This window comes from Fistularia commersonii, chromosome 20, assembly GCF_037954325.1.
Source record: "Fistularia commersonii isolate RoL2024-O1a breed Wild chromosome 20, RoL_Fcom_v1.0, whole genome shotgun sequence".
In the NCBI taxonomy this organism is placed as follows: domain Eukaryota; kingdom Metazoa; phylum Chordata; class Actinopteri; order Syngnathiformes; family Fistulariidae; genus Fistularia; species Fistularia commersonii.
In genome coordinates, this window is record NC_141303.1 from 15,018,284 (window position 1) to 15,034,280 (window position 15,997).

Below are 15,997 nucleotides of genomic sequence, written 5' to 3' on the forward strand. Positions count from 1 at the left end.
AGTGGAGTCACATCAACTTAAACATACATCACAGCATCATCGGTGAAACATGATCTCCGCATTTAACTGTCATGGGTGAACCCTGAGCAGCAGGACGCCACAGAGCAGCTCGGGGTTCAGCGTCTTGCTCAACGGCACATCGGCAGGGGGTGTTCCTGAATGGTTAGACAACCCTGCGCATTTCGACATAGTATATTCTTTTCGGAGGTGCGATGCTCGGAATCCACCCTTCCAGGTTCCATGGAAACGGTGATGTTCTGGATCAGAGTTAAGAGGCGTCGGCAGGAACGATCATCAGGGATGCTGTCTTTTCACTCGAGTCATGCTGAATATCCGAGGAGGACATGTAGGTGGATCCAGAGAGGATTCATATCCTCTGAAGCCACCTCCTCGTGTGTGAGAAGTCCACCGAAGTGGAGTGAAGGGAGAGCTGTAACATAGCATCCCTCTCCTCCCGTCGGCACCCCGTAACCCGGCAACAAGGTCACAGATTGTTCCCCGGGTTCTTCATCCTGCCATTCTTTCCACTCCTTTATTTATTAATCTATGTGCTCTACATTTGGTGCTCGCCTTCTTCTTTGCAGCGCCGATAAGGACTCTCTTGAGGCGAAAAGGCTCAGGGCTCTGCTCCCATCCGGAGAAATGGGTCACACTTCTGGAAGACTCATAGCAGATGAAAAGATCATCGCGCCACCGTGTCTGCACATCCAGGCCAGAGCGGAAGCTAGCGGCCAATTAGCTTGACTGTGTCTACGTGTGCGTGTGAAATTTTCAGACGCCACTGTTTCTCCATAAATCTATTGTCTTCAGCTGTACATGTGCTGCTGAAGGTCCAGGGCTCAGGTGCTAGAAGCGGTCCTCTTGGAACAGAACGCGCCTGGTTAGATTTTCGAGCTCCTCCTAGTCAGCCAAAGTGCCGTTGAGCAAGGCACTACACCCTCGCCGCCTGCAGCTCAGGGTCCATCCACCATGGTTCGATGCAGATCACACCTTTCGCTGATGGTGTTGTGATGTATGTGGAACTGAACCAGGGTAAATAAAGGACTTTTTTCTTTTAAAACTTGCTGTTACAGCAACACCTTGATGTGGAGCGGAGCTGGTCCTGTGAGTGAACTCGTAACTCAATGCGCTTGTTTAGCAAATTACATTTCCCTCTTAAAATTAATTGAAGCGCCATGAATTCGTTACAGACCCCGGTTTAGTTACATGTTTTCAAATAAAAAAATGTAAATCATAAATAACAAATAATGTAAAAAAAAACAGTAATAGATAGTAAAATAATGTAAAGGAATGAAGTGTTTTTATTCAGTGTATTTACTCTGATTAGGAGAGTTTTGTTTTCCATCTGGTTCTCGATCCTTAGCTTAGCTTCATGGCTCGACCCTAAATGCTACAATGCTATGCTAAATGTAACATGCACACCTTGCTGCACAAAAGCAGCGGCTTCACTCCGTCCATTTATGACCATCCCCGACCAGTTTTCAACGCTTCTTCCAACGCCTCGTCCGTCCACGTTCCCACCGTCCGCCACACCAAATCCCCGTAAGTGTCTCCTGCCTTCTCACAGACAATGCTCTCCGTCACCGTATCTCAAGACGACAAATTTTGACGGGTCCACAACACACTCATGTTTCCCATGATGTTGTCTGGGCTAGCCAACCATGAGCGGTACATCCCACTGTCTTTAAACGCCACTTCACAGAAAATGGCATCCACATGGGTGCGAAAAGCTCATCCCGTTTGCTGCTAACTCAGAACTGGGTCCGATCACAAAGCTAAACATCCACTGAGCTACAGCGCCGATCCCAGAAAACTTGTAAGTGGATCCACCATACGACACGCAGGGACCGGCCGCCCCCTCAAATGTAGCAGCTGCACAATCGTCCAGTTGACCATTAAATCCCACGTTGGCGGTGGAGACAGGAGCGAACCCTGTTTGCGGAATCAATGCCATTGATCAGGGTCTCCGTTCCAAGTCAAATTGCGTATTATCATGTTTTCACCATCTAATAACCCTTCAGTATGCACAGGGTTTGCTCCTCTGGGCGAGTTACACCCCAGGATTTTAAGAATCCAGGGGCAAACAAGAGCAATGCAGCATCTGTCTCATTCATCTTCACCGATTTCCTGCCTGAAAACAGAATTTAATCCGGCTGAAGGACGAGTCACTCCGTCGGCAGTTGCTAGGTGACGTTACTGACCGTCATATCACAATCTGCTCTCTGCACCGTTCCCTGTCGGTCATTAACCCCTACCTGATCTGCTGATTGGCCTCGCTGCGGATCTTCAGCACCTCCTTGCCCTTCAGCTCCAGCTCCTTGGTCAGAGTGCTGATGTTCTCGTTGAGCGTGTGGATCTGGTGGTCCAGCTGGGCGATGTGGCTCTTCCTCCTGGACACCTCCTCCTGCAGCTCAGAGATGCGGCCCAGCAGCTCCCGCTCCTGTTGGGAGGAAACGGGAGTGGTTTGAGGACCCTCACAGGATCACCTCACGTAACTTAAACGCCCATTGAGGCTAAAAAGACAATGAAGCAACTCATAAAAGGCACTGCAGCTGGTTAGCAGTTAGCGGTTAGGGTATCATGAAGCACCAGAACTGGATTATTCTTCTGCCTCCACTTATGTAACACTTTTCCTAGCCGTCCCGCTTTATGCTACCTTCATCTGTGCTCATCGCTGGCAGCGGCTGCTATCAAGACCATCAGGAGCAACTTCGTGTCCAAGGTGTGGCCCGAAGACACTCTAGCATGCGAACAGGAGGAGCTGCGAATCGAACCGGCAAGATGCTTCTCAATAACAAGCTAGCTAGCTTGTGAGGTTAGCCACAAAGAGACGGTTGGGTATTTTGGGTCTTTACGAAGCCTCAGTTTGGTCAAAGAGCCCCATCTTCTTCCTTGTATGACTAGACCTGAGTCAATGACCACCAGGTCTGTGCGCAGTTCTCGAACGCCACGCTGCGTTTCCTTCCTCACGGCAAGACGACGGCACGCCGCCTTCGAGCGCTGCTTTAAAGCAACAGAATAACAAACCGATTTTACTAATAAGGACGTTCCTCAGGGATCTCGTTTGTCTGGAACATGAATCTTTAATAGTACGTCCGGACACCGCGTGGCTCCTGGACACATTTGTTTCTTCCGTTTGGTGTTTTTACTCATTTGTTTATTTAAGTGGCTTCCACACAAAGAGCCCCGTAAATGAAAATGTGGTGTTTACTCTCCACCGCCCACCCTGTTTATTTTTTAAAGACTCGGCTGCTTAAAAGACTAAAGTGCGGAAGTAAGACAAGTTACGAAGGATGCAAGCACTGCGATGGTCGGAGGAGGGGAGGTTTGAGAGCACTGAGTCGGGAACACGTTCAGCCAGAACGGTCCAGAGGTTCTCTGGGATCCTCAGGGTTCTCCCACAGTCCAAACACATGAGGGGGGTTCTCTGGAGACCCTATATTGTCCAGACATCTGAATGAGAGGGCTGAGGTTGGAGGGCTGATGAAATGAAAAGCGGTGACCCAACATTGACCCTGAAAAGGATATGGTCACCAATCTGCTGCCTGGTCTATCTCTACTCAAGAACTTTGCTGACTTCCCTCAACAAACCACACCTCCATTCTAAAGCCTCCTGTTCCAGCCGTCCTCAGGTAGCCTGTGGGGGTCTGCGTTCAAAATAAAAAATAAAAAAAAGCTGATCCAGTCAGTGTTTCTGTTGCCGGGTTACTGGGTAGTCAGACGACGGCCTGCTGCGTTCAAGTGCTGCTGTGAAGCCCGGCCACTACTGCGGCGTCTGAGCGCCAAATGGAAAGACGGAGTTTGAATCCACCTGATGAAAGGGTAGCAAATACAAAGTCATCTGGATTTCCTTGGTTCTGGAAGGCCTCTCGCCCCCCGGGGGCATTAAGATGTTCCTGCCGGCTAATGACTCTCTTCTTCACTGATCTCCTTCAATCTCCTCTGTGGGACCAGGACGGCGCTCAGAAGACTGGATGGCGAGCAACAATTGATTCTGTGGGTCTTTTTCTGGTTTTCTTCCCAACCTTTTGAATGGAGGGACACCAGCCACAACCACCCAAAATAAACCAACATTCCCGCATGTATAATGTCATCAGAAACGCAGCCTTAACCTGAAAATCTAACATGGAGGACAAGGCAGTTGTGGCCAAGGTGAAGGTGACGGCATTGTCGATTGTGGAGACGATGGCGCGCTAGGATGATCGCTTACACAGAACACGATAAGGGAGGCCAATAACAATACGTTGAGAATTATAAACTGCCACATGTGCGGCTGAGGTGTGCAGGAACAGGATTAACAACTAAATAAATAAATAAATAAATAAATAAATGAATAAATAAATACATACGTAACCTGGATCACTTCAAATATTCCAGCTGGAGACCACTTATATCAAACAAGTGCAAAGCTGGGAGGCCTGAAGCCAGACCCACTGGATTGCAGGGAACAGGAAACAGGAAGTGGGAAACAGGAAACAAGAAATGGGCTTGATCGAGCGGCTGATTGGATCAGTGTCGTATCCCCTTGTCTTATTCATTCATTCATAACTATCTACATCCCTTACTTTGTAGTCAGGGTGGGGGTTGGGGCCAGTCTGTCATCGGGTGAGAGGAGGGTTCACCCTGGACAATTCACCGCCAACGTATAGACATGCAAACATTCACCCTTTCATACAGAGACATACAACTGATACTGAGGTCTGCAAAATAGAGCGGCTAATGCTAAATACAGAGCCGACAACCTTCTGTCCGAACGCTTGCAGCTCATGTGAAACCCTTAAATGTCTCCTCGGTGGTGGTTTAAGCCCCGCCCCCAGGCCTTGTTCCGCTCCCACTCACTGGCTTTGCAAACAAATGCGCACCTCGGTCTGAGTTATGTATTTTATATTTATGTTCCAAAGGCCACTTAACACCTCACACTGATTTACGGCAGGGAGAATACCTCCCAGTGCGCTGTTTGTCAAGCGGCATGCACGGCCCCGGTTACAGCCTCCGCCCCCGATGAGGAATTGATAAATGTATTGATCAATCTTTTGATAAGGCTTCTGCAGCGTCTGCAGATTTGGCCACTGCAGAAGAGACATAAAACCCCGGATGGTTTAAATCCTCAGCCCTCCTCCCCTGTCCCAACCCCGCTGACCTCCATCAGCGGTTCCTCCTGGACCTCCTCCAGAGAGACAGGATTCCCAGAGCGGAGTGTGTTGGAGGCAGTGATTGAAGCTTCAAGATGCCCTGCTTCTCAGGTGAATGGATCCCCGCTTAGCAAGCGGAGCTCATCTGAACATATGGGTCGCAAGGCCAGGGATGTAGAGCCCCGCTGGAAGTTTGGCAGGGCGATAAGGTCCTCCACCTCCTCTTGGAAATGTTCCTCAGCTCCCAACTGACTACTGAAATAACCCCTCCACTGGAAGACGGGGAAAAAAAGTGAATCCGCCCAAGATGTGTGACCTGTCATGGCTGTAATGTGGGTCAGAGAGAGGCCAGATGTCGGACCTTCAGCGGAGAACCTCCATCAACTCCCTCATCACCTTGGCAACGGAAGACAAGAGCTGTGTGTCCCCTCCCCCCAAAGCCCGCCCCTCCAATATCTGTACCACGGGGGCGACAAAGGAGAGGAAATCACAGCACTTGTTGGCGAGATTTACAAGCTGCAGTGAGAGGGTGACCTGCTGAGAGTGTGTGTGTGAGTGTGTTCAGGTGTTACAAGAGGCAGCAGGGTGTGTGTGTGTGTGTGTGTGTGCGCGCATGTCAAACACCACAATATATTTCGCCAGGTGCCTTCACAAGAAACAACACCTATAGGCTCTCTTCTAGTTCAGTTCAGGTGAACAAGTTCCTCGGTTTTTACCAACCGTCCGTCCTGGTCACCGTCGGGGGAAACTGATCAATTGGTGGTAAAACCAATGGGAGTGGAGGAGGGGGGAGGGAGGGGGGCAGGGATTGCTTTGTGACGTGGGAGATGTTTGGGAGGGGCCGCGTGATCTGGCTTCCATCGCTTATCTTGGATTGAAATGACGACCAGAGCACCATGGTGCCGCCATGGTGACAAAAGATGAATAAATGAGCCGATAATGGGCGGCGTGGCGAGTGAGGGAAGGTGAAGGTCCACGGTTTGATTCTTGAGCTCCTCCCTGGTCTGATGAAGTGCCTTGTTGAGCGAAGCGCCCAACTCCTGACTGCCTCCCAGCAGTAGCTCTTGGTTCCTCCATTACGGTTGAATGCAGAGATCACATTTCGCTGATGATGGTGTGATGTATGTCGTCTTCTTCTTAAAAGGGAGAAACTTTTGAAAATAAACATATCAATGGAAAGCAGAGTTTGCTAACCTCTCATATCTATCCCAGACCATTCTCTCTCCCTCTTTACCTCTTTTTATTGGACCTTTGTTTTGTATTCTTGAATTCTTGAAAGAAGTTCTATTTTTTCTGAGTGGTCGGAGGCGGGGGGTCTCGGCAGTGTACCGAGCGGGTGGCCTCCAGCTGACGGCCCGGAGGCCAATTTAAACCGGCTTATGCAAACAACGACTTCCCGTCCGCTGACCAGGGCGATGGCAAACTCTTAAACGCGGATTTCTTATTTTCCCCACGATGGAGGTAAACATCCCGGGCTAGGGATTCACCCTGCGGCTGCCTGGAGCTCAGCTTCTCAAAGATAGATAACAACAAAATACCCAAACAACCAATTAAGGCGCAACAGGGAGGCACAACCCATCAAAAGACACGTTTTGTGTTTTCACTGCACCTGCAGCCGGCTGCTCTCCACGGTCTTCTCCAACTCCAGCTTGGCGGCAGCTGTCTCCTGCTGGTGGGCCTGTCTTAGATGCTCGATGGCCGAGGCGTGGATGTGGTTCAGCTCCGACCGCAGGGAGGCTGGACGGGGGACGGACAGCACCATGGAGGATCAGAAAAGAAAAAGAAAAGAAGAGTTTATGGTGTGACAGTGAGGCGGCATTCGTTTCAGTGTGGGTCTCCATGTTCTCCACGTATCTGCATGGGGTTTCTCCCACAGTGCTAACACATGCAGGAGGTTCGGTGGACTCGACAGTATCCAGACGTGTAAGATGAGCGAATGAATTGTTGGAAGACGCTAAATGAAGAGTCAGTGAGAGGGTAAACGGTGGTTTGTCTTTACATGTGAGGAACGACGGGCTGCTACTTCAGTTCTCAGAGAGGTAACTAATAGGTGACCGACTGGTGACCAACTGACTCTCCTGGTAAGCAGGGATGGGGAGAGGTCCAATCACAGGTCTTATTCTTTTAATTTACCGTCATTTTTTGACTATTAGGCGCATCTGAATATAAGCCGCACCCACGAAATTTAAAAAGAAAAAGACAAATGTATATTTGTAGGTCACACTTGTCTATAAGCCCCATTGTATCCACTTAACATGAGATTCGTAAACAACCATTTTTATTAATGTACCATAAATCAAGGGGCCCCCTACGCCCAGACCCTGGATGCAATCGGTCGGCGGATCATTTGGCACTGGTCTTTCTCGGCACAAATGCTAATTTTTTTCATTTGACCCTCCGGATCTTATTTTGAAAAATGACCGCTTCCGTCTTCACCTTCCTGCCGCACTAAACTCCGTTGCGCCATTTCACTCATCAGCAATCAAAAGCTCGTCCTTGAAAAAAATGAGCGAGTAACATTAGTTGCCGGAGAGTTTTTTCGGGAGAAAGTGAGTGAATGATGAGACCGCAGAAGCGTTGTGAAACTGCCAGCAAAAAAAAAAAGCTGCATTTAAAAGAAAATATCAAGATTCCTACCTAAGTTACAGGTTCATCGCAACAGGTGACACACAAGCTCAGGACCAGCTATTATTAGCGGTAAACAGCAAGCGGGAATTTTTAAAATCCCATTCTATGGCACCACTTCAGCTGCCTCTGAATGTAATGTCCAATCAGCACGCAGTGCCGCTCGAAGGGAACCGCCCCTTTTTGGGCGATTTTTAGTCAGGTTGACATCGCCCCAAGGCCTCTTACTGGCTCTCATGTTTTTTTTGTTTTTTTTTAAAACAGGAACTTAAATGCATCCCTATGGGCTGCAGGAGGCATCGTACATCACGGTCAATCCACAGAGGGCAATGAAATGGTTTCACTGGTGAACTCTGAGATGGACCTTCCTTGTAGCTTAGGTAGCTACAGGGAGTAGCTATGGGGAGTTGCTGAATATAACTGCCAAGGTTTTGGGCGGGTCTAGATTATGGTGGCTTATTAAGTAAAGGGGAGAAGATCTGTATTGCTATGTCAGTTTAATGTAAACAATAGTCGTGTTAATTTACCTTTTTAAAGTACCTTTTTAGTCAGCGTTGCAAGAGGTGCCTCCCCTGATAATTCTGTCAGGGGCCACCACTAAATGAACCATCATTCACTTGTAAAATAATTTTCCAGGATTTCCAGGACACGTTCAGGTTTATTTTACTATAACAAAAAAAATGAACCCTCTCCTCGGCACATGCACGCGCGCACGCACACACACACACACACCTTCCCACACAGTGATGATGAAGGGAGCGAGATAACGAAGAGCGGGTAATAAAGGAGTGTCGGGCTGCAGAGAGCTGCAGATGGATGGGAGGAGCTCCAGTGTGTCGCGACCAAGGCGGCGAGGTTAATGGAGGCCTATTCATCAACCGCCACCATGGGCCGGTTCGCGGCAGAACAACGGAAAACTCGGCTTCTCTGGCAAAGTGGACATTTCCAACCTCAGCCTCACAACTTCACACCCCCCATTAGCCCTCCTTTAATTAGACGGAGCTCGTCGCCGTGCGGCCCACACTAAGCCCTGCAGAGCCAAAATCGTCATGAGTGAATCAGGAGTAAGGGGTGGAGCTTCAACCATGAATGGGTGAAAATAAGGGAAACACCGTGACGAAAGGTGGACAAGACAGTGGTGAGACCGGCGATGCTGTATGGCCACCAAACAGTGACAATGACCAAAAGACACCAGACAGAGCTGGACGTCGCAGAAATGATTCTCTTTGGGAGTGACCACGATGGGATGGATCAGGAATGAGTCCATTAGAGGGACAGCACATGTTAGATGTTTTGGAGAGAAGGTCAGAGAAACCAGACTGAGATGGCTAGGACATGTACAGAGGAGGGATAGTGACAATATTGGCAAATGGATCCTGGAATTGAGGGTCTAGAGGAAGACCAAAGAGAAGATTTATGGACGTTGTGAGAGAGGATATGAAGTTAGTTGGTGTGAGAGAGGAGCATCATTAGACCCTTGAAGGGAAAAGCCCAAAGGAAAAGAAGAGGAAGAAGACGAAGACGAAGAAGAAGAAGAAGAAGAAGAAGAAGAAGAAGAAGAAGAAGAAGAAGAAGAAAAAGAAGAAGACGGAACCGCTAACACTGTTATGGTATTATTACTGGTTCTCAAAGGACCAGTATCATGAAAGAATCATCTTTGCGGTATACAGCTCCGTCGAGTTCACTTCCTGTCGCCGTCAGTCCGGATTTCAAAGTAAACCTCATCTCACGTGTTCTCCCTGATGAAGACAGTCTTTCCTTCATTGTGTCTGCGAGCGCGTTAAAATAGATCCAAACAAATAAAAGTGATTCTTTGATCCGACCCGCTGGGCCTTCCAAAGCAGCGAGGAAACCTGAGCGTTGCCGACTAATTTGCGCGGGAAAGTGTGTCAGGAGGTCGCACCCAGGTCAAGCTTGGTTTTATTTGATGCAGACACACACACACACACACACACACACACACACACACACACACACACACACAACACAAGTGCGGTGATTTACCCAGCATGGCCTTGCCCTCGTCCTCCAGCTCGAAGCGTAGCGTCTGCAGCTCCTGCTCCGACTGCTGCTTGAGCGTCTCGATGCTCTGGCGGTGAGCCTCTCGCAGAGACTGCAATTCAGCATGGTGATGGTGGCGGAGGCGCTCCTCCAGCTCCTGCTCAAATACACGCAACATCCAGAACATACATAAATATATACATATATATATATAAAGGAGAGATGTGCCTGTTAATATGTGTAAACTACATGAGTGTATAAAGTACCCAAGCTTTTCTTTTTTGGGCTCTTCTCTTCATGGGTCTCCATAGCAAATCAACTATCTCCATTCAACCCTATTCTCCCTATCCTCCTCTCACTCACCATCTAACTTCATATTTTCTCTCACTACATCAATAAATCTTCTCTCTGCTCTTCCTATAGACCTCATTTGGCAGCGCCACCTTCATCAACCTTCTGCCCAGCTCTTCACCATGGTTTGGACATGAACAGACATGACCCAATTCCAGCATTCGTCGACCAATATCGTCACTATCCCTCCTCTGTACATGTCCTAGCCATCTCAGTCTGACTTCTCTGACCTTCTCTCCAAAACATCTAACATGTGCTGTTCCTCTGATGGACTCGTTCCTGATCCTATCCATCCTGGTCACTCCCAAATAGAATCATCTCTGCGACCTCCACCTCTGCCTCCTGTCTTTTTGTCATTGTAACTGTTTCTAGTCCATACAGCATCGCTGGTCTCACCACTGTCTTGTACACCTTTGCTTTCATTCTGGCTGATAGTCTTCTATCACATAGTACCCCTGACACTTTTCTCCACCCATTCCAAACTGCTTGAACCCGTTCCTTTACCTCAGGCCTGGCCAACCTGTGGCTCCCAAGCCACATGCGGCTCTTACGTTCATGTCGATTCTTGTATTTGTGTGTTTTATTTTTTGCTGTGCGCGGAGAACACTGGAGCGGCACGTGATTGCACAAGAAAAAAACACAAACACAAAAGTCGACATGAACGTAAAAGCCCCATGCGGCTCAGGAGCCACAGGTTGGCCAGGCCTGCTTTACCTCTTCTCCACACTCTCCTACACCCTGGACTGTTGACAGAAGTACTTAAAATCCTCCAACTTCTTAATCTCCATTCCCTGTAGCCTCACTGTTCCACTCAGGTTCCTCTCATTCACACACATATTCATACTCTGTCTTTCTGCGACTAACCTTCATTCCTCTCCTTTCCAGAGCATACCTGTTCCTCTCACTACAGATCACAATGTCATCTGCATACATCATGGTCCATGGAGATTCCTGTCTAACCTCATCTGTCGGCCTGCCTATCACCACTGCAAACAAGAAGGGGCTCAGAGCTGATCCCTGATGGAGTCCCACCTCCACCTTGAACTTCTCTACAAAATAGCCAATCAAACCCCGCTATCCAGCTGCAATGAATTCTAAAAGTGGATGTAAATATGTCGAGTCAAGATATGTATTTGTAAAAATGTAGCAATAGTACACATCTCTACATATGAAGAAAAATAAAAGTAAACATAGTTATGTACAAATATATGTTTCCATTTCAAGAACAGTGTGTAAAATACTCATCTGTACAGAAAAAGTGCGCTAGCATGTGTACCGTACACACGTACCTATAAAGCAGACACAGCTGTGTGCATATACACACAAAATATGTTTTAATTTAAAGAACATCTGCATGTAGAGTCAGGATGTGTATCTATAATATATCATACGCATCTGTACATATTAAGTACACAAACATGCGTATGGTACAAGTACTATTAGTACAAGTGCTCGTTCAAGTACTACAAGTGCTATAATAACGACTATGTGTAACTATTTAGCGCATTTATAAACAATACATGTTTAGAGTTTCAGAGCACTTCTGCTTGTATAAGTACATATGTGAATATGCAAAGTGGTATTTGTAAAAATCGGCGTATATAAAATGTATCTGTGCGTATGAAGTACACGTGTGTGCATTTATTGCAGTGGTACAAGAGGGAGTTTCCGGCGGGTCCTTGGCCCGTATTGATCGGTCATTCCCTTTATTCTTCTAATTAAAAGCAGCACATGAATTAACCCTGATCCCAGTCATAATTACAAAGAGACCCGCCATGTTAATTCCTTCACTGTCTGTGTTTGCGTCTCGGCCAGAGGGTCAATTCATTCCACCCGGTGAAGGGGAGGGAGGGGTGAAGGGTGTTCAGGACACAAAATAAAAACACTGGGCCGATAAACAAGGAACAAAACAGTTTCATTCATTCTCAAACCTAGAAAATACAACTGAAATAAATACCAGCTGACCTAAAAAAAACCTGAGATGTGAGGCCAGGGGTGCTCAATACGTCGATCGCGATCGACCAGTCGATCGCAAAGGTAATAGTGGTAGATCGCATGACATTAAAAAAAATAGACGTCAGCTGATCATCCACCCTGTCACTTGATTGATTTACAGGGCAGCCTGTCAGATGACGTCTGATTTTTTCCCACACTGAGGTCACTCGCACCTACACAAACAACGGTGCAAAGTGCAGCAAAACTAACAAGCTAGTCAGCAACTTACCTCCAATTTTTATCCCTCGGTTTTTTTCTCTTAAACTTAAAAAAGGGTATAAAATGAGTTGGGCAGCTGGACCAAGTAAGAAGATAAAACTTATCACTTTTATACAGAATTGGAGGAGGACTTTTTTTTCAATGTGACATTTTCGAAGTGCGTTTGCCTCATCTGCCAGTCTAACATTGCAATACCAAAGAAGGGTAATGTAGAGCGGCACTTTCAGACCGTTCATGGAAAATACGACACGGACAACCCGCCAAAAAGCAAGCTGAGAAAGAGAAAGGTGAAGGAACTAAAATCCCAGTTGTCCGCACAGCGGTCACTTTTCATACAACATACTTCAAAAGTGAAAGCCGCGACCGAAGCATCTTTCCGGGTGAGTCACGTCATCGTTGACGAGGCTGGCTGTAAGCAGCTACTGTGCGGACTAAGCATCCCTGGCTGATTCAATTCAGTGCAAGTCATCAGAGTGAACTTGGGTAATAACAAATATGTACATACTGTAATTATTTTGTGTTGTGCAATATTGGCCAATGCGGTTATGCAAGGTATATCAGCATACATTTTACATATGAAGAATGTTTTGCATTTTGTTGTGGGTAGATCATTTTGACTTGGTCATTTTATAAGTAGCTTGCATGCTGAAAAAGTGTGAGCACCCTTGTATCAGGCAACTACAATAATTTTGCACTATAATAAATAATAAATAGAAAAACATTTTTTGAGAGTTTCATAGGGTCATCAGGTAGCCATTTACCGCAAATAACTCACAGCAGGTGCGGAGCTTGTGTATCACCTGTTGTGATGAATCTGTAACATAGCGAGGAATTTTGACATTTTCTTTTTAATGTGGCTTTTTTGCCAGAATTCTACAACACTTCTGCGGTCTCATTGTTTGCTCATTTCTTTCCAAAAAAGCTCTCTGGCAACTGTTGTTTCTGGCTCATTTCTTTCAGGGGCCAGCTTATGGTTGCTGATGTGTGAAATGGCGTGACAGGAAGGGGAAAAAGTCAATTTTCAAAATAAGATCCGGAAGGTCGAATGAAAAACTATCATTTGTACCGAGAAAGTACCAAATAACTGGGGGATATAAATGACACCATAAATGAGAGGCTGAAAAGTAGTACGTCTCTAAATGTGGGCCTCTGATGGATCCAAGGTGAACTCCTCATCTCGTCCAATGATAACTGGGATTGGCTCCCCCCCGAATGAATGAATGAATGAATGAATGAATGAATCTTGCCGCCTCTGAGTCCTGTGGATTTAGGATCCCAACCTCCAGATCTGACTGTGACCAACAACTGCATCTTGACAAAACACTCCACCTTTATCCTGCTGCTACATATAAAATTGTGCAAGGAAGAGGAGGAGCAGGAAGAGGAGGAAGAAGAGGAAGAGGAGGAGGAGAAAGAGGAAGAAGAGAAGGAAGAGGAGAAAGAGGAGGAAGAGGAGGAGGAAGAAGGCGACCGAACCCTGGGCCCCTCGGCTCCAGCTTTGATGCACAATCTCATCAATAGCTTGAGCAGAACCGGTGGTGTCTGAGGACGGCCGCCTGTTCAGGTTACTAGACGGGGAAGAGCATTCAGTTCCTGGCTTGTTTCCACGGTAACCGTGAACTTCTCAGCATACGCTGGTGTTTGCGGACAACTGGACCATCTATCCGGGGTTTCAAGGGCGCCCGAACCCGCCCCCACGGATGGAGACGGCGGCCCGAGCCCTGGTTACCGGTTTGTCATTGCTGCTGCTTCTTTTAATGGCCGTCCTGGAGAAGACTTGGGGCGCAATGAAAGGAAAGAACAGACGATGAGAGCAATGGATGATAAGACACTCTTCCCTGGGCTGTAAGAAGCAGCTTTTGGAGGGGTGGTAACTTTATCAGGCTACATGAGCATTTTGCTCTGGCTGAATGTACAAAGCACAAATCATGCCTCTTGACGTTGGCACTCTGGATAATTGAGTCTCCCTTGGCGGCGCAGAAATATTAACCCCGTCACTGCCGGTAAGCATGAAGAAACTCCCGGACCCCTGCTGAGAAACAACGGGGCTTGGAGATCCTGCACCTGTAAGACAGCTTTTTTTCTAGGAGGTTCTCATTTTTTTGGACGCTGTCAAAAAGGTGTGTTGTCCAAGTAGATTGTTGGGTCTAACTCTCTGGCAACCAATGGGAGAAGGGCATCCTAAAGGCTGGGTGACTCATAAAACAGAGGTGTTTCTGCACAGACCTACAGCTGGTGATCGCCTGTAGGCTACCGTTAAGGAACACATGTAGGTTCAACATTGAGCTCCTGTTGCAAATGGAGAACTTCAAGTACTTCAGGAGGAGGAGGTTTAAGGATGGAGGGGAATAGGACAAATGAGGGGAAGATGCAGAGGAGGTATGGAGGAAGATGATTGGTTTGGGCCCCTGAAGAAGAAGAAGCATCAGGTTGCTTCATTGTTTCAAATGTCACCTCGTTTATCCTCTCCACTATGTGGAAAATGGTCTTCAGAGTCAACCGGAAGTCTAATCAGAGGCACCTGAGGAGGTGGCAGCAGGAACTGCTGGATTAAAGAATACAGTCATTTGGCAGACGCTTTAACCAAAGCAACTTACAGTGGAGATACCGCAGATTGAACCCAGGACGTCATACATGCAAAGCATGCGCTCTACCACTGAGCTACATGTTCACGCTCTCAAACGCAACATTCCCTTTGCTCTGAGCAGAAGGAAGGAGCCCAACTCTTCTGCTGAGTCCGATTGTGGCCCAGGTTCTCCTCTGCTCCTCCCTCGCTCAGCACTTGGTCACCTCCCAGGGCGACGGGACCAGAAGTCAAATCAGCTGATTCTGCTGGTCAACTCCTTCTCAGAGGCCTGGAGGCCATGAGGCCTGAGACCTTTGAGGAGTTCCTCAGGAACGGGCGCTTCTCCAGAGATCCCTCCGGATCAAAGGGGAAGGACTTTACAGAAAAGTATTATATACAATACTGCAGCCCTTTCCTAGGACTGGTATTGGCCTGAGGTACACCTCAGTGGCCAGAGGTCCAGGAGAGAAGGTTTCGGAGGCACTTGACCACTGTTGTGATTTTGAACCCCTGATGACCTGAGCTGCAGCTGGCACTGCATTTCCACCTAATTCATTCATTCTCTGTACCGTTCATCCTGCGCTGGGTGTCGCAGAGGTGCTGGAGCCAATCTCAGCTGTCGTTGGGCAAGTTCACCCTGGACCAATCACAGGGACACAAATTCAGGGTCTCCAAAGAACTTCCTGCACATTTTTTGCACTGTTGGAGGAACCAAGAGAACTGTGAGGGACCCCACGCAGACATTGGGAGAACATTGAGACTCTGCAACGGAGGGCCCCTTGTGAGACTCCAACTAGGGACCTTCTGGAGCGCTAAACACCACCCACATTTTCATCTCCTTCTAGCTCATTAGAACAGTGGTTAACGTGTAGCTCAGTGGTAGAGGTCCACTGTATCTCCACTGTAAGTCGCTTTGCATAAAAGTGTCTGCCAAATGACTGTATTCTATAGGCGACGGGACAAAAATAAGAGTGAGGGCAAAGTCCTATCCTTAAACCTGGAGTGTTGGCCCTCATTGTTCCTCCTGGATGTCCAAAGCTGGTGTGTGCAGCAGTGCCGCCGGCTTTAACGCTGTGTAACCATAGCAACTCAGGTGGATGTATGATGA

The 15,997-nt window shown here is 47.6% G+C and overlaps 1 protein-coding gene across 4 annotated transcripts in view; it reads right to left on the minus strand.

The window, feature by feature from the left end:
* The window catches only part of fam184ab (family with sequence similarity 184 member Ab), a 102,378-nt gene that overhangs the window by 19,350 nt on the left and 67,031 nt on the right, over positions 1–15,997 (minus strand). For all 4 annotated transcript variants that reach the window (XM_086167374.1, XM_086167373.1, XM_086167372.1 and 1 more), the window contains exons 16-18: positions 9,762–9,915; positions 6,742–6,869; positions 2,256–2,440 (exon numbers count right to left, since the gene is read on the minus strand). In XM_086167374.1, the coding sequence (XP_086023500.1) occupies positions 2,256–2,440; positions 6,742–6,869; positions 9,762–9,915 (467 nt within the window). The remainder of the gene's footprint in view (positions 1–2,255; positions 2,441–6,741; positions 6,870–9,761; positions 9,916–15,997) is intronic.